The sequence below is a fragment of the Lepidothrix coronata genome, unplaced genomic scaffold (assembly GCF_001604755.1).
Source record: "Lepidothrix coronata isolate B3197 unplaced genomic scaffold, Lepidothrix_coronata-1.0 Scaffold140, whole genome shotgun sequence".
Taxonomy (NCBI): domain Eukaryota; kingdom Metazoa; phylum Chordata; class Aves; order Passeriformes; family Pipridae; genus Lepidothrix; species Lepidothrix coronata.
The window spans coordinates 1,560,826-1,582,943 of NW_016690320.1; the positions used below are offsets into that span (position 1 = coordinate 1,560,826).

At 39.2% G+C, this 22,118-nt stretch overlaps 2 protein-coding genes across 2 annotated transcripts in view; one reads left to right on the top strand and one right to left on the bottom strand.

The window, feature by feature from the left end:
• Positions 1-22,118, bottom strand: part of TEX9 (testis expressed 9) — a 51,620-nt gene that overhangs the window by 2,992 nt on the left and 26,510 nt on the right. The window contains exons 3-12 of the mRNA XM_017827451.1: positions 21,951-22,036; positions 21,094-21,157; positions 19,863-19,933; positions 16,097-16,154; positions 15,015-15,100; positions 13,359-13,537; positions 9,475-9,557; positions 6,973-7,146; positions 3,008-3,142; positions 2,401-2,535 (exon numbers count right to left, since the gene is read on the bottom strand). Of these exons, the coding sequence (XP_017682940.1) occupies positions 2,401-2,535; positions 3,008-3,142; positions 6,973-7,146; positions 9,475-9,557; positions 13,359-13,537; positions 15,015-15,100; positions 16,097-16,154; positions 19,863-19,933; positions 21,094-21,157; positions 21,951-22,036 (1,071 nt within the window). The remainder of the gene's footprint in view (positions 1-2,400; positions 2,536-3,007; positions 3,143-6,972; positions 7,147-9,474; positions 9,558-13,358; positions 13,538-15,014; positions 15,101-16,096; positions 16,155-19,862; positions 19,934-21,093; positions 21,158-21,950; positions 22,037-22,118) is intronic.
• The window catches only part of RFX7 (regulatory factor X7), a 76,859-nt gene continuing 76,257 nt past the window's right edge, over positions 21,517-22,118 (top strand). The window contains exon 1 of the mRNA XM_017827505.1: positions 21,517-21,686. The gene's annotated coding sequence lies outside the window, so the exon portion shown is untranslated. The remainder of the gene's footprint in view (positions 21,687-22,118) is intronic.

Here is a 22,118-nt window from a genome sequence, read left to right on the forward strand (position 1 = left end):
CTCTGCTTTGTGCATCTGAACCTGCCACACAAATATGACACAAATAGCCCAAATCAGGTTTTCCTCATTCATTCAACAAAAGGCTGTGTGAAGCAGACTGGAAGCCCTTCCACTGACAGTGAATATTGAGCACACAGGACCTTGAGCTGCCCTTCCCTGGTGCCTCCTGCCAGAAGCTGCCAGGGCAGGGGCTGCCCCCATCTCCTTCAGGTTCTTCCAGTCACAGTCTGTTTGGAAAGGACAACAAACAGGATCCCTCTGCTCTGAGTAAATGACATTTGTTTGGAAGACAAGGTAAGTGGCTTCCTCACCTGTCTGCAGGTCTGACACAGCATTTGCAGTTGTTTAAAAATATATTTGGTGCAGTTTTGTGATGTTTGAGACTCTGGGTTTGGTTCCCAGTCAAACAGAAATGCTGCTCTGTGAATTCACCATTTCAGTGAATTCACATTCCAGGGGACAATGAGCTGCCTCACATATAGAACATATGTTGAGTGAATGCTGTATAGTTTTTCTTCTCAAAATAAACTTGAAGAGCTAGAAGGGTGAATCCCAGTATCTCCTCAGCATCCTGTTACTGCCAGGAAAATTCTCTTGCACTGGAAATGCATGAGCAGCCTCACTTCCTCTTAATCCAGTTACCTGTCCTCCTTTGCCCTATGTTGGGCAGGTATTCCACATTCAAGGGTGTATTTCCATATTGCAATTCCCAGTTCTTGGGATAAGTGTGTGTATTTTGTTCTCTCAAGTTGCCATTTCATACTGAACTATTCTTCCTCTAGGGGCTCAACAGCTTCGAAAGTGTTTACAAATTGTCTGGTGATCACTGCAGTGCTCAAAGGGTAAATAAAATGTTCTATTTTCTTATCTCTAAGGCTGGCCCTTCTTAAAGGGGATTCTGCTCAAAAAGCCACCACACAGTGCTTGCTTTAGCTCTCTTACAGCTTTGGTTTGAGAGCACAAAAAGTGCACTGACTTTATCGCAAAATTAATGACATGAGTTTCAGCAGAGTAGGGTTTGGAGGTGACCCACTCTGTGGTGTTTAGATCCTGTCCAGACAGCTCTGCAGCCCACAGCTCTACATGTCTCATGCAGCCTTGGAAGGGAAACTGATACAAATGATTGCACACATCCCAAGTGTTTGTAAGTGAAAGGTTTGATGGAACTAGTAAGTGGAAAATTGTTTGATTTGGGCAACATCTCCTAGTATACAGTCCTCTCACTTTAATTTCCTTTCATGTAAACTCACAATTTCTTTCAGTTTGCACCATCAAAGCTCATTTGACTGGTCTATGCTGAAAATATATTTTGAGAAATATATTTACCCACTCTGCAATGTCAGAGGTTTCTCTTTTCAAGTAAAACACCCTTCCTTTTGGGAACATCCAATACAGCTTTACCAGATATGATAGTTAAATACACTTTGAGCTGTATTCCATCTGCAGTATTAATCTACTTCTCACTATAGCAGCTTTCTATGGAAGCTGGATCACCAGTCATTCAGCATGAACTGGCAGCACTTATTCTACCACCTCTCCTCTCCTCAGTCTCAGCTTCAGCTGCTAAAGACTCTGCCCACCCTTCCATGCCCTGAGGGAGAGGAATGGAGGGAGATGTGAAATGGATGTAGAATCAAATGACTTTCAGAGTAAGGCTGCAAGTGCAGTGTGGATGGGAACACCCTTGCAGCCAATGTTACTGCATTGTGTGTGATTCAAAGAATGCAGGATATTCCAGGTATTACCAAAGGATGGAGCTCAAGTCCCCTCTTTCAGTTGAGTAAATACACACCTAGGTTAAGTGCTCTGTCTTTTAATTTTTTTCTTTTCTCTTTTTTTTTTTTTTTTGTCTGACACACAAGGACATCTGCACCTGGACACAACTGTACATGTCCAGAACATCTCAGAATTTAAATAAGAAACAAATGTTCATAGAGAGGGACACACTTTAAGAACCCTGGAAGAATGCAGGTCTAAAATGCAGTGCTCACTCCTGAGGGGTGGCACTGTTAGAGCTGCTGATCCAACAAATAATGTGTGTGTGGGGAAAAACTAAAAAATCTCACCTGCTCAAATGGGTCCTACTGACACAGCACAAAGGGAGTTGCTGTTACTACCTGCACAGTGTTTGTTCTTGAACAAACAGATATCCTCAGTCAGTAATAACCTTTAACCATGACAGGATGCATTCCTAGTTAGGAATGGGGTCAGTTCAAAAGCAGACCAGCCTTTGCTAGAATGCAAAATGTTACCAATAGGCTCTGGGAGAAGTGAGGCTGCTGCTCTCTTGCATTGAAACTTCCCAGTCCTGGGGCTCCAGTTCCAGGATTACCTGACTTGACAACAGACACATTTAGCTAGAGGTTGTTTACTGAAATGCACCTGTACTCTGGTCCTTACCTTTTGTCTCTTCAAAATATCAATTAACTTTAACTGCTTTTTAAAACCTGTAATTAGCTCTCCTTTTTGTTTCTGCAGTTTCTTGTTTTCTGTTTTTAATTCTTCAATTGTTTTGAGTTCTTGGTTAGCTACATCCTGCCAAGGGAAGAAAAGGAGAAATGTATTATCTATGGAAGTGGTGCTTTTGCCAATGAAACCTTGCATTACATAAGAAAGTGAGGAACAGTAGCCACCCATGACATTTCTGAAAAGAAATGGGATTAATCAAAATATTCCCATATTAAAACTTGAAAAAAAAAAATCTCAAAGATAACAGCCCTGGTTTGCCTGTGTATGTATTAGTGTGTATGTGTACTTCCCCCTCTTTCTAAACACATCTTACTTTCATGCAAATGAGGAAAATCAGAAAGGCTTTAACTTTATTCCGTATGTTTCTTGCAGTAGCATCATCCAAGATAACTTATCCAGGCCTTTGGTGACTTGCTCCAAGTTAATTTAGGACTGCCTGGAAGAGATATGATGCTTCCAAAGCTGATCAAGCTTTTAGTCTCACTCTAGCTTTACTGAGTGATCACAGATAGGAAATTGTTTTCCTAAGCCACTGTACCTTGTTGCTTTGCTTCAGTTTGTTCAGCTCTACTTTATACCTTTCCACTTCCTCCAGGGCCCTGTTCAGTCGAACCTCTGTGGCACTCTGACTGGCTGTGGCCTGCTTTTGTACCCGCTTTAGGTTCTCCAGTTCCTAATTAAGAAGCAAAGATAAAACCAAACATGGTGAATAATGGGGGTTTTAATGAATCTCGTATCAACAGCACATGTACAACAAGGCTCACCCTTGAAAGCTGAAGCGTCTGTGGAGTTCTTTGGCCTGCAGAGAGAATCTGTCTCAAAGACAATTCTACCGTTAAAACATCCCCTTCTCCTTTGAAATCTTGAAAAAGGATCTTGCTTATCTTGGATTGATCCTGGAGCTGAGCATGTAAGACCACGGGACTGACTGAAAAACCTTGTATGCTCAGAAAGAGAAAAAAATGTTGCCATGTCCACTCTGTGGCAGATTTTGGAACGGTGGCTCGTGCTCCCAGATGCTTCTTCCCACCTGTTCCTTTTCCCTCTTTTTCCCCAGAGATTCCTACATACAGTTACCACCAAGAAGTTAAAGCAGCCCACTGAAGATGGCTGAGGGCAGTAACTATGTCATCTGGCAGAAAAGAGTTCATCGAGTGTTTATGGCACCAAGCAAAACAGTTCTCTCTTGACTCTGCTGACAGGGTTTCATAGTGCTGTAAGTGGGGAAATGAGAAAAAGAGACCAGGTTGAGGAACAGAATAGTCAGATTGAAGATCAGGGAATACAGAGAACAGCCAAAGTAAGAGAAATGAGCAATTCTGGCAGAAAAAGAAATAGACTTTTTTTTTTTTAAAGTATCAAATATTTAGTAATGGGCACAGAAGGACTTTTTTTAACCAAATCAAGGTAGAAAGGGGCCTTGTTGTTAACCTTTTAACCTCAGACTGCTTCAGTAATTGTTCTATTTTCTCAATTCCACACCTGCTCTATGGTGGTTATTTAAGACTTCCACATCATTTATCCAAGAAATACATACTAATTGACCTCTTTGTCTTGTATCAACATGATGGAGCTGTGAATAAAGTCAACTAAATCTTTCATGCTATGTATTTTATTCTGCATTAATATGAAAAGCTTTGAAATACAGTCTTTCAAGCATTTAATGACCAAAAAAATAGTCTGCATGCAATGCAAATTACTTATCAGCTAATCATATCATTTAATGAAAGAATTCTAAGAATTCTCTTAGGGCTTTTTGACATTTACTGTCACACATAATACCTTATCAAGGATTTTTTTGCAAGTCATCCAGTGAGGGTATATTGTTAAATGTATTAATCCTAAAAATACCTGAAATAAGTGTTTTATTTTGTAACTAAGCAAGGTTTCTGCCAATTCTTCAATACTTAAAGTAAAAGCAGGATTAATTTTCTCATATACTGTTTCTCTAAGAGGTGGGGTTAAACTACTATGTTTGAAAAATGCATCCCATTTCAATTTCTGGATTTTCTCCACTGCTCTGCCATGGCTGAGGCACTTGAGTGCCAGCAGGGGCTGTGATGGCACAGAGCTCACCCAGGAGGAACCCTCTCAGTGGCCTTCTGTCCTCCCAGTAGCAGCATCCACAGCACCTCTGTCTTTAGGAAGGCTCTGCAGCACCTGTCCTCCCCAAAAAACATTGGAGAGGGAACTTTTACTTAACATCAAGCCCTTCTTAAAGGCAAATTATAAACTCCCTGCACAAAGCCTTAGAAGGAGTAAGAGTACAGCTTTGGGGTCTCCCTGACCATTATCTAACATTATAGCTTAGACTGAATTCATGAGTGAGAGAACACAGAGGAAGGAATGTTCCTGTAGACTGGTGGTGAAAAAAAGACAGGAAAGGTGATAGCATTTATTAGATCAATTAGATGGGAAAAAAGAGAGGAATGCTGGTAAGAAAAGGAGGGAAGTTTCTGGGAGCATCAGAATTCAGCTGCTGCCTGAGGTGGGTGTTGCAGCAGAATGTTCACAGAGACCAAAGACCAAAAGAATTAAATGTAAAAATAACAAAGTAGTTACCATGTTTCAGGTGAATTGTGAAAAGCAGGTGAGACTCTTTGCCTAGGCACATACAAAAAAAGGACCTGAGGGATTAAGGAAATTGCACAAACTGTTGATAAGGATGTTTGGGGAAACTTGTGTCACAGCCAAAGTCTCCTATCATCTGTGTTGGAACAGAAATCACAACAAAAGCAATAAAAGCCCCCTAATCAGAGGTTACATTTGTGCTATCTCAACTACACAGAAAACTTTCTCTGGACTGAAAGTATGAGTCTTGAGAGTTTAGCAGCACAGTAGCACCAGTTCAGGCCTGTGTTCACAGGAAATTGCTTTTAAACGTGTCTAGAATTAATCTACACTACATTAATTATATAGTGTTGAGTAATACTTCATACCTAAAAATTAGAACAGTTTTCAGACTCCCAAGTCCACAGGAGAATTAAGCAGTTATTGCAAAATTATTTTTACATGCATGGCTTTTGCAGTTAAATAATTTCTTATAGCAGAAAAAATATGTAAAGTAACTTCTGAATTAGCAGGGAACCATTCATTACATATACTTGCCTTTTTTGCTGCTTTAGTATTTTAAAGGACTACCACTATTTTTCATGATCTGGTTAGGAACCTTGATGAGTTCTAGAAAATAATCTGTGAGGAATAATTGGAGCAACTGAGAATGGTAAATCCAGAATAAAGACAAGTGAGGGAAGTGACCACATTCTGGATACAGCAGAAGTGAATAAACTTTTCATCCCAACAGACATTTCCTAAATACTTTCTAACTGTGACTGTGTGCAAGAACCAGCATTGACTGTCTAAGGAAATGCTGGAAATTGCCATCAATTTAAAACTTTTGTTTTAAGAAGGCTGTAAGTGCAGGTCAAACAAACTTAAGTCCAGGATGGTTTGGATATAGCCTGTCCTGTCATGCTTTAAGAGAAGGGACTAAATGACTTTGTAAATCTCTTGGCCCTATTTACTGTGAGCTGATGAGTAGTATGAGTACTACTACTGAATATTTTCCCTGACAGAATCACCATCAGGGTACTTATTTAAGGAAACTTAAAACTTCCAAGTAACTGCACAAAAAGCCCACGAAGACCATTTGAGCTGTAAAATGCCAGAACTACAAAGCATTAAGACACAAGCATGCCTACACAAATGGAGAGTGATTTAACAGAGGTATAATGAGACTTGGTTAGGCTAAGTTGTGTTCCATTTTGCCCAAATTTTTAAGTGAAACATTCTCATTGCATGTACTACACAGTACTCTGTGTATTGCATGATTTTGAAGTGAACCTCTGTAGCTCTGAGTAATTAAGGAAAAACACATGCTGCCCTTAAGATTAAGTTCCAAACAAACAAAGCTGTGTGTGCAGCCATCTGCTGCCCCAGGCACGGACACCACTGTGCCAGTGTGGGTGCAGCAGCAGCCACGTTAACTGGGATTCAGCCACACTGGAGTGCCTGGGTTTCCAACAGTCCATTTTCGAGAACAAAGTACCTGCAGGACATACTAATATAAGCTGCAGGTGCTTTCTAAAAAAATGTTCACTAGGTTCTACAGTTTACAATAGAACTCCTATTACAGAAGGAATTTTTTAACAGTCATAATTAAAACCAGAAAAAAAAAACTTCCTTGTATTTTTTAGGATTCCTTTGTGACTTTGACAGCAGTTTCTGAAAAAGGTTGTTTTGTCTCTTGTGGGTCTTTTATACAGGAATTTAATTTTAAAATACAGGAATATGTGATTGTAGAAGCAGAAGAAAAGCAGTTAGCAAAATATATTATTTCTTCCTTTAAAAAAATTGATTAGACCATTTAAAAATGCGACTTCTAAAACTACTAACAGATTCAAACACTACTGGGATCATTCATACCAAACGAGGGTGCAAAGGGTGATTTGATGTGGGGTTTGTTCCCTTTTGTGAGATAAATGAGAGTAATATCTGCAATACCTTTTCTAGTGCAATGACTTCTTGCTGTAACCCTTCACTTTTTTTGTTTGCTTCCTGTGACAACATTTTGTACTTCTCAGTCTGACTCTGCTGCACGCTGATCGTTCGCTGCAGTCTCGTGTTTTCTTCTTCAGTATCTTTAAGCCGAGTTTCTAAATTCTGATTTTGATCATCCTGTTTGGCAGTCAATAGCAAAAAAAACCCCACAACTAAATCACTGCAAGGAAGCAGGAGGATAATGCAGTAATAATGTCTTGCAAATAAAAGGCAGTAAAAATATACACACTATAGATATAGAGATAAGTTTTTAAAAATTATGTGGCAACAATTAAGAAAACAAAACACTATTTTACCAGCATAATACTTCAAAAAACAGTAACACTTCTTTCATTTAATTTTCTACAGTCCTTTACTTGAAACTGTCTTGTAACAGTATGTAAAATATTTAATTTCTCATAGCTCAAAGGTTTTGAGAAATATCAGAGTGTTATGGAATAATATGAATAACAGTGGGACATAGATATTTTGTGACATTTTTGTGAGAATAGTTAAATGCACACATTAGGAAAAATTATGGGAAAAAGAAGAGAATATAATTACTGATAAACCAATCCATTATGTTTTAGGAGATTATCTGGTTTTGACTTAAAAGCAAGCTAATGATCCAGGATACATCAAGTATTCAAATTTAAGATTCTCTTAACATCCAGTGAATCCCGTATTCGATTCATGACCTACTGGCAATTACATCCCACATTAAGCATTATAATTCAGGGCATTTTTCTTTTATAACCTTTGAAACTTTATAAGTGAATACTAATGCAGGTTATTTCAGAGACACATTATGCCCTTCATTTCTTTACGAAAAAGAAATCAGGGCACACACACAGAAAAGGAGTCTGTGAAAACAGGTCTCTCCCTGTTGTTCCCTCAGTACCTTGGAATACAAACTTCTCACCTGGGAAATCCATGTGCTTTATCTAAGCTTCCTGTGACCACCTGCACCTCAGAAACTCCCACTTCTTTACATTTAAAACAGGTTTACTCCTTCCTTTCAACAATTGGACTGTGAATTGGAACCAAACCCACAATCTACCTCAAGGCTTTGCCTAAATGAAATTTTTGTGCCCTTATGAATGTAGTAAAGTTATTTCCACACCAGAGAAACTAGTGCCCAGAATGATACATTTACACACAGAGTGCTATGGGAGCAGCACAAGAACAAGTACAAGGTTGTCTTCTGTCATCTGCTACAGTAACTGAAGTCTGTAGTGGTTTTGGCATGGAATGATGAAGTTCAATAGCTACTGACAGAATTGTATTTGATTTGAAAATGAAAATGTCTTTAAAATCAAATGTAACAACTTCCTTCTGATCACAGCAGAAAAGTATTGAAATGCAGAAGCACTTGTGTTGGTAAAAATGAAATAAAGTACAGATTTAAAATATCAAAATCTAATTACTTCTAAAGATTTTCTTCATGTATTCATCTCAAAACACTCATTTAGTATCATCCTGCTCCTTAACTCTAAATTAAAAGCTTGAGAGAAAACATATAGGTGTTTTGCCATATGTTCTGAATGTCATCATCACATCTGGGCCTGAGGAATAGGTGGAAAAAAGCATTCTGAAGTCAAGAGCCCACAGCTAAATAATCCAGTTATGGAAAATCGAAAGTTAGTTCAAAACCCTTGCTTGATTACAAGTGCATGAATCAGAGGGGATCCCTCTGGCAGACAAATACAAGCTATTTAAGGTTTTACAGTTCAAGAGATGTTTGAGCATCACTTGAACATAGATTGCCAGACAGTGCAGATCATAAAACTCTAACAGTGAAATACCAGTGTAGCTTCACTATGCATTAAGTTCAGCCTGATCTGCCCAAATGCATAATTCCAAATATTGTCCTCTGCATCAACTGTACTCTTGAGAACTGAGAAAGCCTAACTGCTGTTTTGATTACAACATTCCACTTAAAGTGGATCCACAGATCAGCTGTTTCCACACTTCTATCCACTGATGACACCAAAAGCACCCAACTATATTCCTCAAGCTTTTTGTTTCTCACTCTGCCCTAAACATCCCTCTCATTCCATCACCTGCCTCTGGGCACCACTTCTCTTGTCTGTACACCAAAACCTGTATTTCACTGCTACTGTTTCCTCCTCCTTTTTCTCAGGCTCTGGTAACAGTGCCCTTCCGGAGATGGTGGTTTGGGCACTCTGCAGCACCAGTGCTCCTGCAGCTGGGGCATGTCTTCATTCCCAGTGGTTCTTTCCTGCCTCAAATTCTTTTTCATTAAGTGTATTTCACAAGCTTTTAGCCCAAGATCACATTTATACAGAAATTACTACCCTTGACACTAAGCTCTTAGTATATTTAAAAAAATAGAACCTTAGCTCTTAATACTTGAAAAGGAAAGGTTGAGAGAATTCTGTTTTGTGATTATTTGTTGAAGGGGAACCTGCTCCATTTCTATAGATAAGAAAATCCAGCTCTTACCTTTTTCTTGCATTCAAACACTACACTTGCCAGGTCTTCCTGTGTAACACGTAACTTTGCCTTCAGAAATCTGATTTGAGCTTCTGTGTACATAAAAAGTTACATTTAATATCCCCAATACTCATTTTTCAATGCAGAAAAGAAGCAAGACTGATGTTAGAACTCACTTTCATGTTCTTATTTTTAGAAACACTCGACATTGTTTACAATTATTAAAGAGAAATAGGCAAATGAAAACTCAGATTTCTAAAAAGATTTTGCAGGTTTCTCATTCTCAGGCAAAGCTTTGTATAGATTTTTTTCTTTTGATGACTGAACTTGACATCTTTAAACAGTAAAAGATGCATAATCCTCAAAATTGAAACTTATTGAAAACTTGCATCATACTATGCTGTACATTACAGCATTTTTTGAGTCTGAAGTCAAGAAAACTGTACTGGAGGGCATGTCTGCACTGCAATCCATCTGTAGCTGCAACTTGTGTAGTTACAGCCAAAGTAATTTTAAACTGAGCACAAGAAGAATTCAATGTTGACTGCAAAGCCCTCTAATAGGTAAATACCCCTCCCACACAGCAGTCTATGCTTTCTTAAAGCACAGTATTTAAAATTAAATCCATTTAATCAGGTGTTTTTTCCAAATGAAGTACTTTCTTGCTCTTGGACAGCTAGAAATGGACTGTTATGACAAAACAAGCTGTGTGAACAGTTTGTTCTTTCACTTCCAATTCCCCAGATCATTCACAAGGAACTCTCCCTGGACTTCCACAGGCGTGCAGTATGGGAACAGTTTGAGGATCAAGTTGAGTAACACGGGAATAACCATTATTCACAGTAGTTATAAGGGGAAAAGAATAAAGTGGAGGAGGAGTATCTGGAGCAGAGTGGATGGGTACATGTGTTCATTTGCTGCAACAGGAGTTCTTTTCATTTCACCCACCTTCCCTTAAGAACTGTCAAATGCAGCTTAAGCTGTAACTCTGCAGAGGCCAATAATAAGTAGGATTTAGGGAAAACTCCATGAAAAAATAAGATACAGACTGATTTTTATTCCTCCTGTTATATCCTTGCCAGCTTCTGGTAACTGGTGGCTATCGAGATGGAGACCATATCAAAGCCCTTGCATTTAATCCCCTCTCAGGTACTTCTACACTATTAAGTTGTTTGATTTTCTTCATAAGACACACTGTAGTTTGGCATTCACAATATCCTGTGGCTAATTTAATTGTGCATTATGGGAAAGAGAAACACTTCGTATAGCTTGCTTTAAATCCAGTTTAATGTGGCATTTACTAGTGTTTGCATTACAGAAAGACAGCTTTCCCTTTACCATTACTGTTTTCATTACAGATCTTTCATAGTGCCTTTAATTGTTTTGTTTTCAAACTGAAGATTCAAGTTCAAGCTGTTCCACACTTCTAATTGCCTCTGTACACAATTAGCTGTATCTCTGCTGGTTCTACATCCTGGATTTGAGATGGGGTGTGCAGAACTATGTTCCACACCCACCATGGGGCAGCATCCATTATATAACAGCAGCATGGTAACAGTACAGTATTTTGGTTTTGTTATCTTCTGAAGGATTTGTAACAATTAATTTGCCTTTTCCAGTGTGAACATGCAGTAAGTTTACGCTTTTGGAAATGTCATAATTAGCCATAGCAGGTGTAATTGGAGTTATGCCTCAAGTGTATTTATTGTGAAGTAGGTGTAATTGGAGAGTTGTGTTTTCTAACAGTGTTCCTTTGCACTCTTTAGTACAGAATATAAACTTGCACTCTATCACCTCATTCGATACCGTGAGATTATTGTGCAATACTTCAACACCAGTTTTAACTATTCTAAAATCACTGTTTCATACATAAACTTCTTTACCAGCTGTCATTTAGCTGTTGTGAACAATGTAAGCTCCATGACAGATCACTCTAGGGCTATACCACTACCTGTCAAAACTGCTGCTTTTTACCATTTTGTTTCCTCTTTTACTCAGCTATTAGTCCACAGACTTCTGTCTTAGTCAGCTGTGTGTCATTAAGAGCACTTAGTAGTAAAACCTGTGAAAATTCAAGTGCACAACTAGGACCAGATCAGTTTTGGGAAATGCCTGTGATCCAAATAGGCTTGAATTCTCACAAGAGGTAAAGATAATTAAACAATTAGCTTCCTAACTGGTCAATTTTAGTCACCTGATGAAGCTGATAAGAGGGAGGAGTATCCCTTTATAGGATGGTCTTAGGTTATAAAGTAACCAACAGCTTTGGGAAGTGAGGGGAGGATTGGAAAGCAAGAAAAGGATGTTTGGGAGACTGTGATACCCTGCAAGAAAGAATGGACCTCTTGAATTCCTGGGATAATCTGAAGATTAACATGAAGTGCAACAATACTTTCAGGTATTTTGTTCCTATGTGTGTGGGTATATTAGATAAAAATAGAGCTTCATCTTCAGCCTTCTGTATGTCTGTGTGCTTCTGTCATTGCTTGTTACTGCAGAGTTGAGTTATAACCTGAGAAAAATAAGATGTAAGCTATTGTGTTGGCAGCAAAATGGCTGCACTGTGGTAACCTGTAATCATGAAATAAAGATGTGGAGCCCAAGCCCAGGAAGAGCACTGCAAGAAGCTCAGGGAAAGGACAATGCTCTGGAACCTTATCAGCTCACTGGCCTAAGTAGCCAAGCAAAGGCATGTTGGCCTAAGGAATCTCTTACAGGAGATTCCCACTGAGGGATCAGCCCTCTCTGTAACAGGAACTGCTTAATATCTATACCTGTTCCTTGTGAACACCATAGCTGTTCTGTGAGTCTGACAATGCTGGAATGCTCTGCAATAGCTTATTTAGTATATTAAGGAGGCATTCAGAGTGTGATAAACAGCCAATATCACATGTAAAAGCAAAAATCAATCCAGAGTATTTTCATTTCATCATTAAAGTTACAGAAACAACTCTCAATACTCAAATATATGGCCTTGGTCAGCGAGACCTGATTACTTGGCACCAGTAATAACTCTTATTGAGTTACCTTGAATTGATTTGGTGTAAGCTTCCAGTGCAAGCCAAAGCAATTTCTTTTTAGTTCAAGGAGAAGGAACTATAAAAAAGACAGCTGAGGGTGTGTATAGGGAGACTTGGTAACTGCAGATGTGCACAGAATTACATGAGGTTAGAAATCTAACTATTCCTGTGTTGGAATGTTGTAGACATCAAGCCATTAGATTAAAAGGAGAGGGCTCAGGCACTTTGTGCTACTGTGGTGAATCTCTGACTTCTTCCTTGCTTTAGCATTGTAAGGAACCACACAAACTCACTTTTATCACACCAGAGCCAAAAAGATAAATGCACATTGTTCCTTTAGCCTCTCTGGCAATCCCCTTTCCTGTTCTGTTTCTAGGACAGACAAAACCACACCATTTCAAGTGGGAAAGGATCTGAGGCTTCTCATTCTGGCACTGTAGCTGAAACATTACCTTGTTTAAGCCACTTTCTAAGAGCCACAGCACTGGTCTGAGGAAAGGCTTTGTCCTCTAAAGACAGAGTCTGTGCACGGCCTGAATCTCATCTTATTGGAAATACAAGCTTAGCATTGTACTTACTTCTGTTTCCCCACATTTCAACACATGTAACTATCCAAACATCTCCCTATAAAGGTGGAAATGAAGATACAAATTCACTTTTCCACAACAAAAGTTCCACATTGATATGTGATCTGATCTTCCTCTAGGACTATGCAAAGAGGAAAAAGCTTCTTTCCCGTTTCCTTTAACTTAAGGGCTTCAGAATTTTCCCTGTAATTTTTACAGAAACTCCTTTTTTTTTTTTTTCCAGGAAAACCCATTTCCAACAGTCACAAAGTAAGATTAAAAGTACTAACCATGAAAGGAAACTTACCTGCTCCCATTTCGTTTCCAACACTTGGAATAATATCATCATCTGGACAATCTGGTAAGACTCCTTTCTTTAGTTTTTCTTCAACTTTGCTTATTGCTTTTGTTAAAGAAAAACCTATGCAATCTTCCAGTACTGCAACACCATCAGCACTTTGCACTTCCACGTTTCTTATTTTTGAACTAAAAAAAAGATAACCTTAGATTTTAAATTTATAATACAAAAAAATTAACAAAAATATAATGTGTTTGCTGTTTTTAAGAGTGTACAGTTATTTACCTAATGCGGTTTCATTACTTGCATTCATATGAAAGATGCATTGATGGCAATTTCTCTCTTCTTGTGAATCTCACCTTTACCATATTCCACATAAACAAATTACAGGATTTTACATACTGTATTGTAGAAGGCAAAGAAACCACTTCTGTTTTTCTACTGACAAGATTGTGGCATGGTCTTCTCATGCAACAAATTCATAACTAGATCAGAGTAAAAGAAAGAAACAGAGGAATGTTCTATTGGCTTTAGATACTATCCTGTTTTCATTTCTGCTATTCTCCCCTGCCAAGAGAATTTGTAGAATTCTGTCCTCTGTGGCTCTACTCCTACTTTGCTACAATTTCTGCATCATGATGCCTGGCCTAGGGAACATCACTGATCCTACTAGTTGCATATCAAAGTTTTCATAAAACCAAAACACAAGGTAACACATCACCTACACAGGGTATCTCCTCAGCTTTTTTGCAAAGGTGACGTTAGTTTTCCCAGGATCTGAAGCTCTTAAGTTATTATTCTAATATATCTTCATCCCAGTGAAGCCTCCAAACTCCTTGTAGCTCCTAACTTTCTCCCACAACTCTGGGTTCATCACACAGGGTCTGTATCTGCACAGTTCCACTCCAAATCTCATGAAGTACCAGCATGACAGCCCTGCCTTGACCTGCCCGAGGGAGGTCCCGAGGGTCTACACTGACTTCCAAGTCCTGAAGGACAGCCTTGGCCTCTGTCAGGTCCATGTCCTGCCACCTTGCAGTCAATCTTCACCCTGTTTTGGTATTGTGCCATATCTTGTGGCAGTTCACATTTGCTCCCAAGGATCTCATGCATTTCTTGACTCTTCTCTCTCAACCAGATCTCAATTTCTTGGTTTTACAACCTTGAATTTGCAATCTGCAGAGGTGAAGCTTCTCAGCCTAAAGCCCCTGAAAGCTGTGGTATGTTACTGACCCTCTCCTGTCCTGAGATCCCAAGATTAACCAGAGCAGAGGAGACCCCTGAGGGCCTCATGTTTCCCACACCAGCCTTCAGACCTAAGTGTGCTCTCTCAGGCTGCCTCAGGTGCTGCATTTCTGTATTTCTCCCTTGTCAGCTCACTGGGCCTCCTTTCACCAAAAGGGTTTAGAGACTTGAGCTGTCAGCCTTGAGAGGTGATGAAGTAGAAAGCAGCAGTTTCACTGTTGTAATATGAATCACATATGTTTACTGATAATTTCTGGTGCAAGTAAACAGAGACAGCCACGTGGTGGAGCTGACTGAGGAGGACCAAAAGTTTGATACATTTACTTATATAAATATAGAAGCATACATGAATAAAATAACCTGACAGACAAAAATAGCAACGAAAGGATTTTAGAAAACCAAAAGAGATGTCTGATATACCTTGAAGTTGTTCTTTTTCCCTTACTTCCAGAGTACTGTCTGTTCTGATCTGTGGGTGCAGCAGCACATTTCTTCTTGCTTCCTACCTACAAATTTTTCAGAAAGGAGTGATTTATTTTTTTAATTTGATAGGAATTATTTTTTGTAGTGTGGATTTTTTTTGGTGGTTTCTTTTTCTTTCTTTTTCATATATCCAGAATCAAGGATATTTTTCAAAGGGTGCTTTTCAGACTTCCAAAAGAACAACTTTTCAGTTTTATTTGCACTCATCTTTATCTTGCAACTTTTATGTCTGTATGCCCTAATTGTAATATATGCAGTAGTCATTGGCTTGTGGGAGTTTTTGCACACATACTCAGAAAAAATCTATGCACAAGCAAGGCTCTGAGCTCCTATCAAGGTATTAATTATTGCACTGTCATCAGAGTGCATTTATTTGAAAAATGCTTATCATACCTTAAAAAATATGCTATTTTATGCACTATTTTCATTTCATAAATTCCCTGTAGAAGGAAGTTCTAACAATATTTCTGTTACTTTCACCCAAATAGCCTTCAAAAATTCGAGGGGTTTCTACTGCCTTCTGATTAATAACTGCAGATGGTGTTTTGGAAGCTTTAGCTCACCTTCTAAAAGATTCGATATAGTTGTAATTAGAGACTATTGAGTTTGTTCCTAATCTCAGTCTCATTTTTCCAATGTTTCCTATTACATGTAGAAGACACTAGTACTGCCTTTACTATTATACAGCTGAGGGAGGGAAGAAAGTAGGAAAATAATTATGTTCTAATATTCTGCACTTGGAATTCTTAATTTGGTGTTCTAAACACTGAACACTTCTATCAAGACTTTATAGAAGAGGAAACTTAGAGTACAAAAATCAAACATGATGTAAGTCCACTTAACCACAGTGGCACTGAGAAACCCTGGTAACACTGTCCCTGGAGCACTGCTTTGGGCACCACTTCCTTTTGGTTTCCCACCCATGGAATTCCCCAGTGAAGCACAGCCACAAAACCAAAAGTTGTATGTGGAAATTATACTAGAATAAAATTTAACCAGGATAGTTTTGGCTTTGATACCTTGGCATGTGAGTGTGTAGGAGATGAAACTTCAGGACTGGAGTGAAAGAGTGGATCTCTGCAGAAAAAAAATAATAAAAAAACATTCACTGAACATATATAATAAACACTTCACAATTAAAATTCAACCTCTCTGTCAGAATAAGGAGAATAACATTTTACATGTCCAGAATAAACAATATAGCTAAGGTGGGAACATATCCTAAGTTCAAGCATAAATTCAGTCTGATGCTGTCTTTCCATTCTACCTCATTTGCCACTTAAATCACCTGGTGGGTCTATGATATAGAATGCAACAGTTTACTTATCTACCAGCCACTTGATCTTATCTCTTGGAAAGCAGGCTACTGGCTTCTTAGATCCATGATTCCCTGCAGCAGGGAGTGCTCAGCCAGTGTGCAGAGTTATCAGCCTCAACAAGGGAGACTGACAATCCATTCCCAAAGCTCACCACCAGCTCCCTGGGTAACACACAGCAGACAGACAAATCCCAGAGTTCACACACAGAAAATGAAGATACAAACCAGTGTCCTCTACATCCCAAGAGGAGATAGCTCACCTATCCCAGTAGGCTCAGACTGCCTGTTGTCAAGTCCATTGACAGGGACTATCAAATGAGAATGAAATGGAGCAATATACAAATTAAGCCTCACAGAATTTTCTCTGAAATAAGTATTACAAGTATTGTATCTGTTCTACAGATGGGGGGGAAAAAACCCCAGGTATTAAAAAAGCAGCTTTCTTATCTGCTTATTTGGCTGAAAACTGTGCTTCTTAGTACAACTGAATTTCAGGTTAAATGATTATTCTTCAAGTCTGTTGAAAACAAGCCAGAAGTTTTAGCATGCTGTGTAATATTCAGGTCAAGTTTCTTGTCATATATATATATATTTTTAATGTTTTTGCTTACAAAATGAGCTATATGAATGTGTATTATTGCACTAAAAGGCTACTTTTTTACTACCCCTTTATAATTTTTTTACTTCAATTAAAATGCTGGCTTATAAAAGATTTAGAATAAAATTTAAATTTCTGGCTCATCAAGTCACCTAATTTTTTTGCCAGGCTGATTTGAGCAAATGTTTAGATCTTGCCTTTAAAAATTTCACAGACATTCATCAACAAGAATTATCTGCACAAAGCTCTGTATTTTATTAATCAAAAAAGGAAAAAAAACCTGGAGAAATCATCTCTGTGTGGCTGGCAACAGACTTCAAGAATAGGATGATTAGTTTTTGTCTATTTACCCTATTTTCCTCATGCTTCCTTCCTATTGGTTCGCTCTAGGAGCATGCAGAAGGTGAGGATTTGCTGCCACAGAAATAGCAGTTATGTGTTATTCTCAAAAATAGGAAAATACAACACTCTTTATACTCAGGAAAACAATGATGTTCTTTCCATCAATAGGCTAACTTGTTCCTACTGTATCTGTTGTCTTATGGCCTTCTTCCAAAAAAAAATTAAAAACCAAAATCACAAACCCCTACAAACGAACAAAGCAAAAGAAAAAAACTCGACCTCATGGTATCTCTCAAATTCTCCCAGGGTTTCCTTCCTCTTCCCCACACCTGACAATCCATTTTCAAAAGCTGTAATACGGTTCTGTGGTGGTATGATAAGTGAAATTAGTGTGTAAATCCTGAAAAGGTGCACAAATGAGGGGGCAGAGCACGGTGGCAGCCCTGAAACAGAAGCTGGCGTTGAACAATTCCATCGCTGCGTGTAAACAGGCGCTGTGTGCATGAGCAAACCCTTTGTGCTGCTAATCCCAGCCCAGCCCAGGCCGTGCCTGCCCATGCGCGGGCCCTTCCCGGCGCCTTCAGCCTGGCAATGTCTGGAGAGGGAAAGTGTAAACAAAAGCTGATTTCAATGCGGTGTCACTGGAGCTGCTTTGTTGCTAAGTAAGTCAAGTTTCCCTGAGAAAAATATGCTGCAAGAACTCCGGAACAACTTACTTTAAAATACACACTGACTCGGAGAGTGACTTAAATATTTGTTGGGTTTTTTCCTACATATTTGTTTTTCCTTTTAACTTTTCTTTTTTTTTTTCCCCCCATGATACTACCTCTTTCTTTGCTCCAATTCCTCCCTTTCTTTCCAGTTGCTTTAGTGTTCATTCTGCTTATAAGGAATCAATAGACATTTCAAAGAGGTATTTAAAAAATGTATCTCAAGTGCTTCCTTTAGATTTATGACCTATGTGCTTGCACAATTTAGAAATAAAAGAATTTTTAATTAAATATTAAGTACTCGGAACTAATCTAATTGAATGGCCTCAATGTTCACTCATGGATAATCAGTGTGCCTAATTCCTAGCACACATTTCCAATTTTTTTCACTACAGCATGGGATTTCAGATCTTCCCTCACATTCACAGAAGTGTTTACCAGAACACAGGCTGTGGTTGCTTTAAGGTGTTTTAATTTATGTAGGTAATTGTTAGATCAGATGCTACTCTAACAGGCTAATTGTATTTTTTTTAATTCTTCCAACACTCCCTCATTTATTTCTAATGCACATCATCAAAGCTATTTAAACTCCCTTTGTGGAGCTGGATCCTCTGATCACATTACTTCATAAAACAGCCCTAAAACTCAACTCCAGTTTGAAGTTTTTAAAAATCTTCTGTCTAATGTTCAAAATCCATCTAACAGAATATAAACCTAAAGTGAGATCCAGAATTTGTTTGCAAAGCATGATTATACTGATAACACATTAAGTTTCTTGCCCCCTGATCCCCCAGCTGTCAGATATGGCTTTAAAATAGCTCAGGAATAATTTTAACTGCAGTTAACTTTTTCTGGTAGACAGGCTTCTATCACAGAAGCTGTGATTTGCTGTCACACCTTTTTGTGTACTGAAAACCCCTTTTGCTTTCATAAAAACTCCTTAATGATGTCACTGCTTTTATCCTGCACAAAAATAACTATTGGATCATCTCTATCAGACTTTCATATACACTATTCCAAAAGTTTCCCAATTGCAGCTTAACAGTTGAGGCATGTTGTAGTCTGTCCCTGTATCTTTCTTTTTCAGATTAGTGGCATCATAAATTTAGGAACCTACTGATTGGATCCTTGATAAACTGTGTATCAGTCTATCCTAAATTCACCCACTTCCCACACTATCAGTATACAACCCCTTCAAGAACTAAATAAGTAGTAATGCCCCTGAACAATTAAGTGAACACAAGCCGTGTTCCCACTCCTGATCCAAGGGGTCTGAACACCCAGCCAAACCCCACAGCTCCATGTGTGCTCATCCAGGCCAAAGGCACGTGGGCCCCAGCAGTGCAATGGTACCCACGTTCCAGAGGGTGGCAGCTCAATGTTTGCCTGTCTTAGGGTTTTGTGTTTGTTTTTATCAAGCACTTCCTGTCCCAGGAACATTTGGGCCAAGTTAAATGCGAACCAGTATCTGTTTCTTTGCTTTCTTAGCCAAACTGTTAAAAACCATCCACTGCTGAGTGTCTGCTGTTTGGTAGCACAAAGAAACCTGTTACCCTACCTTGCTTCTTTACAGAGGTCAGCAAACTTAGTACCCTAGAAAGAACATTCCAGTAAAATATAGCTTCCTTGAAATAACAAGGAACAACACTTGCTTGGTATCATTTTTTTTTCAAATGATAGGAAAAAATTTAGACTCTACCAATCCAGTATGCCATAAAGACAGATAAAACAGGAGCATGACTAGGGCACAAGTCAGGGTATGCAGGAGCAGTGTGGGGTTCCCCAGCAATTACACACAGCAGTTGTAAAGCACATACCTCTGTCTGTCATCTTCAGGTGACTTAGACTGTACTGAAACTGGCCGAGATAGTATCTTCTGTTGGCCTTTCTTTATTAAAAAAAAGAAAAAAAAGTAGTCAATTTTGGGGGAATATAATCCATTAAAGACAAATTACCCATTTGTAAATCACAATAACTACGGCCTACTATGGAAAAGAATGTAAACTATACTCTACTGTTGAAAAGAACTTTCCAAACACAGGAAAAGATGGCTAAAAATGAAAATGTCGTTGCTATTTTGTTGTTAAATGTATATCTCTGCAATCTGGCACTGCCATGTGGTATATTAAGTGTCCTAAGAATATTTCATTTTCTGCTGTATTTAGAGAAGGGGAAAAAAAAGTGGTTTTGTTGTTGCTGTTTTCTAAAGGAAAGAGACTAGATGCTATTTTGGCTGTTTCAACTGCTTCTGTTCAAATGCCAAGCAGCTACCCTCAGCTTGTCACTGCTCAAAAGAAGAGCATGTTCACAGGCCATAAAAATGAAGTTTCAACAGTAGGAAAAGTGCATACAAGTATAGATTTCCAGAAGAATTAATAATTTGCTTTTTAAGCCTTATTTATTTGAATGAGTGCATTTACAGTGAATATATGTAATATGCAGAACACCTTCTCCAGACTGGTTTGGGTATAAACCATACCTGCCCCCTTCCCTTTTTATTCCTTTGTCCTATTTTTGTATAAATCTTGTCTCTTACCTGGCACACAGCCACACCAATCTTAAAAGATAATACTGACAATAAACAGGAGCTTTTTCTGTTTTAAGAAACCTTCCTTCTTACTAAATTCATGTTTTCTATTTATGTTGCTTATTCTTTGTATTTCTTTCAGATTGAACAATGTGTATCCTATTTCACTAGGAGGTTATTGCAACACGATCTGGTTCTCAAATACTAAATTTTATTTAGCATTTAATACAGAAGACCACCTACAGATCCTTTTCCTTAAGTTTTTTATGTAGTTTTATGTCTATATCTGCACAAATGCTCTCTGCATCTGTGTGAATACCTACCTGATGAAATGATATTAAAACTAGTTTTGCATGTGTTTTTAGTAGAAGTTTACAACTTTGAAAAAAAATAAAGCTTACGTTGCATTTGAAAGCAAAATAGTTTTAGTACCCATGGTCTAAATAATTTCTTTTTAAACTTGACCCTGTGTGCATGTGAATCAAGGCTAAATCACATAGCAGTCTGTATAACATACTCACCATCAGCTCTTCAGCCTGACGCACCAGTTTTTCTGTTTTGGCTTCTAATTCTGCATTCAGTCGCCTGAAAGAGTAAGAATGCTTGTCACTGAGTTTTTGAAAGGTTTAAGAGAAATAAATGTAAGCATGACAGTATTTCTGCCTAAACTAGGTGATATTTTAACAATTCCTATAAAGGAACACTGAAATATACTTCAGGGTTTTAAGAAAGTTATGTTTCAACAATTTCCCGGGTTTCTGGCAATTGACAGTGATAAAACACCTATACCCATCAAGCAGCAAGGTTTAGGCTGTAATTCTGAGATGTGAAGGGTGTCCTTGGTTTTGGACGTGTCACTGCTTAATACACATTTTATGTCTTTATTTCCTTGGTGCTTTGTGTGTTTACCAGAGTCCTTACCTTCAGCATACCCAGCAGCAGAGGCTGGGGAAGCAGTGATGTATGACTACATTGCTTAACCACCTAATTAAAGACGTGTTGCTATGTATCTGCACAGGTTGCAGTGAGCTGGTATCCTTGCATGGTTCACGGTACAGTTTCAGACATGGCTCTCTGTGCCCCCTCAACACTCACAGGGGCCGAGCGCCGACAGGTAACAGGGCGAGGGCTTCCATTTAAAAGCTTTACAGCTTTTAAGCTGTTTTTAACTGGCTTAAGCTCTTATATAGTCATAATTTAGAGGCAAAGGCAGTGTTGGAGGTGCAGAGAGCCCTCATGGCCAGGCCTGGAGCCCGCCTGAGGCAGCGGTGTCCCGCGGCCCCGGGCGGTGCCCTCAGCCCCCTGCGGGGCCCGACCCGCGGGACCCGGGCACAGGGGACCGACTGTTCGCCGGGCCCGAGCGGGGCCGCCTCCTTACTTGTACTGCTCCTCCTTGGCCAGCCAGGCTCCGCTCAGCGCGCCGGGCCCCGCGGACGGCGGGGGGGCGCCGGCCGCTCTCCGCACCTGCGGGGGGGACGCGTTAGTGAGCGGGGCGGGCTCGGCACGGCCGCGCTGCCCCGAGCCCGAGCCGCCGCCGCCGCCTTAC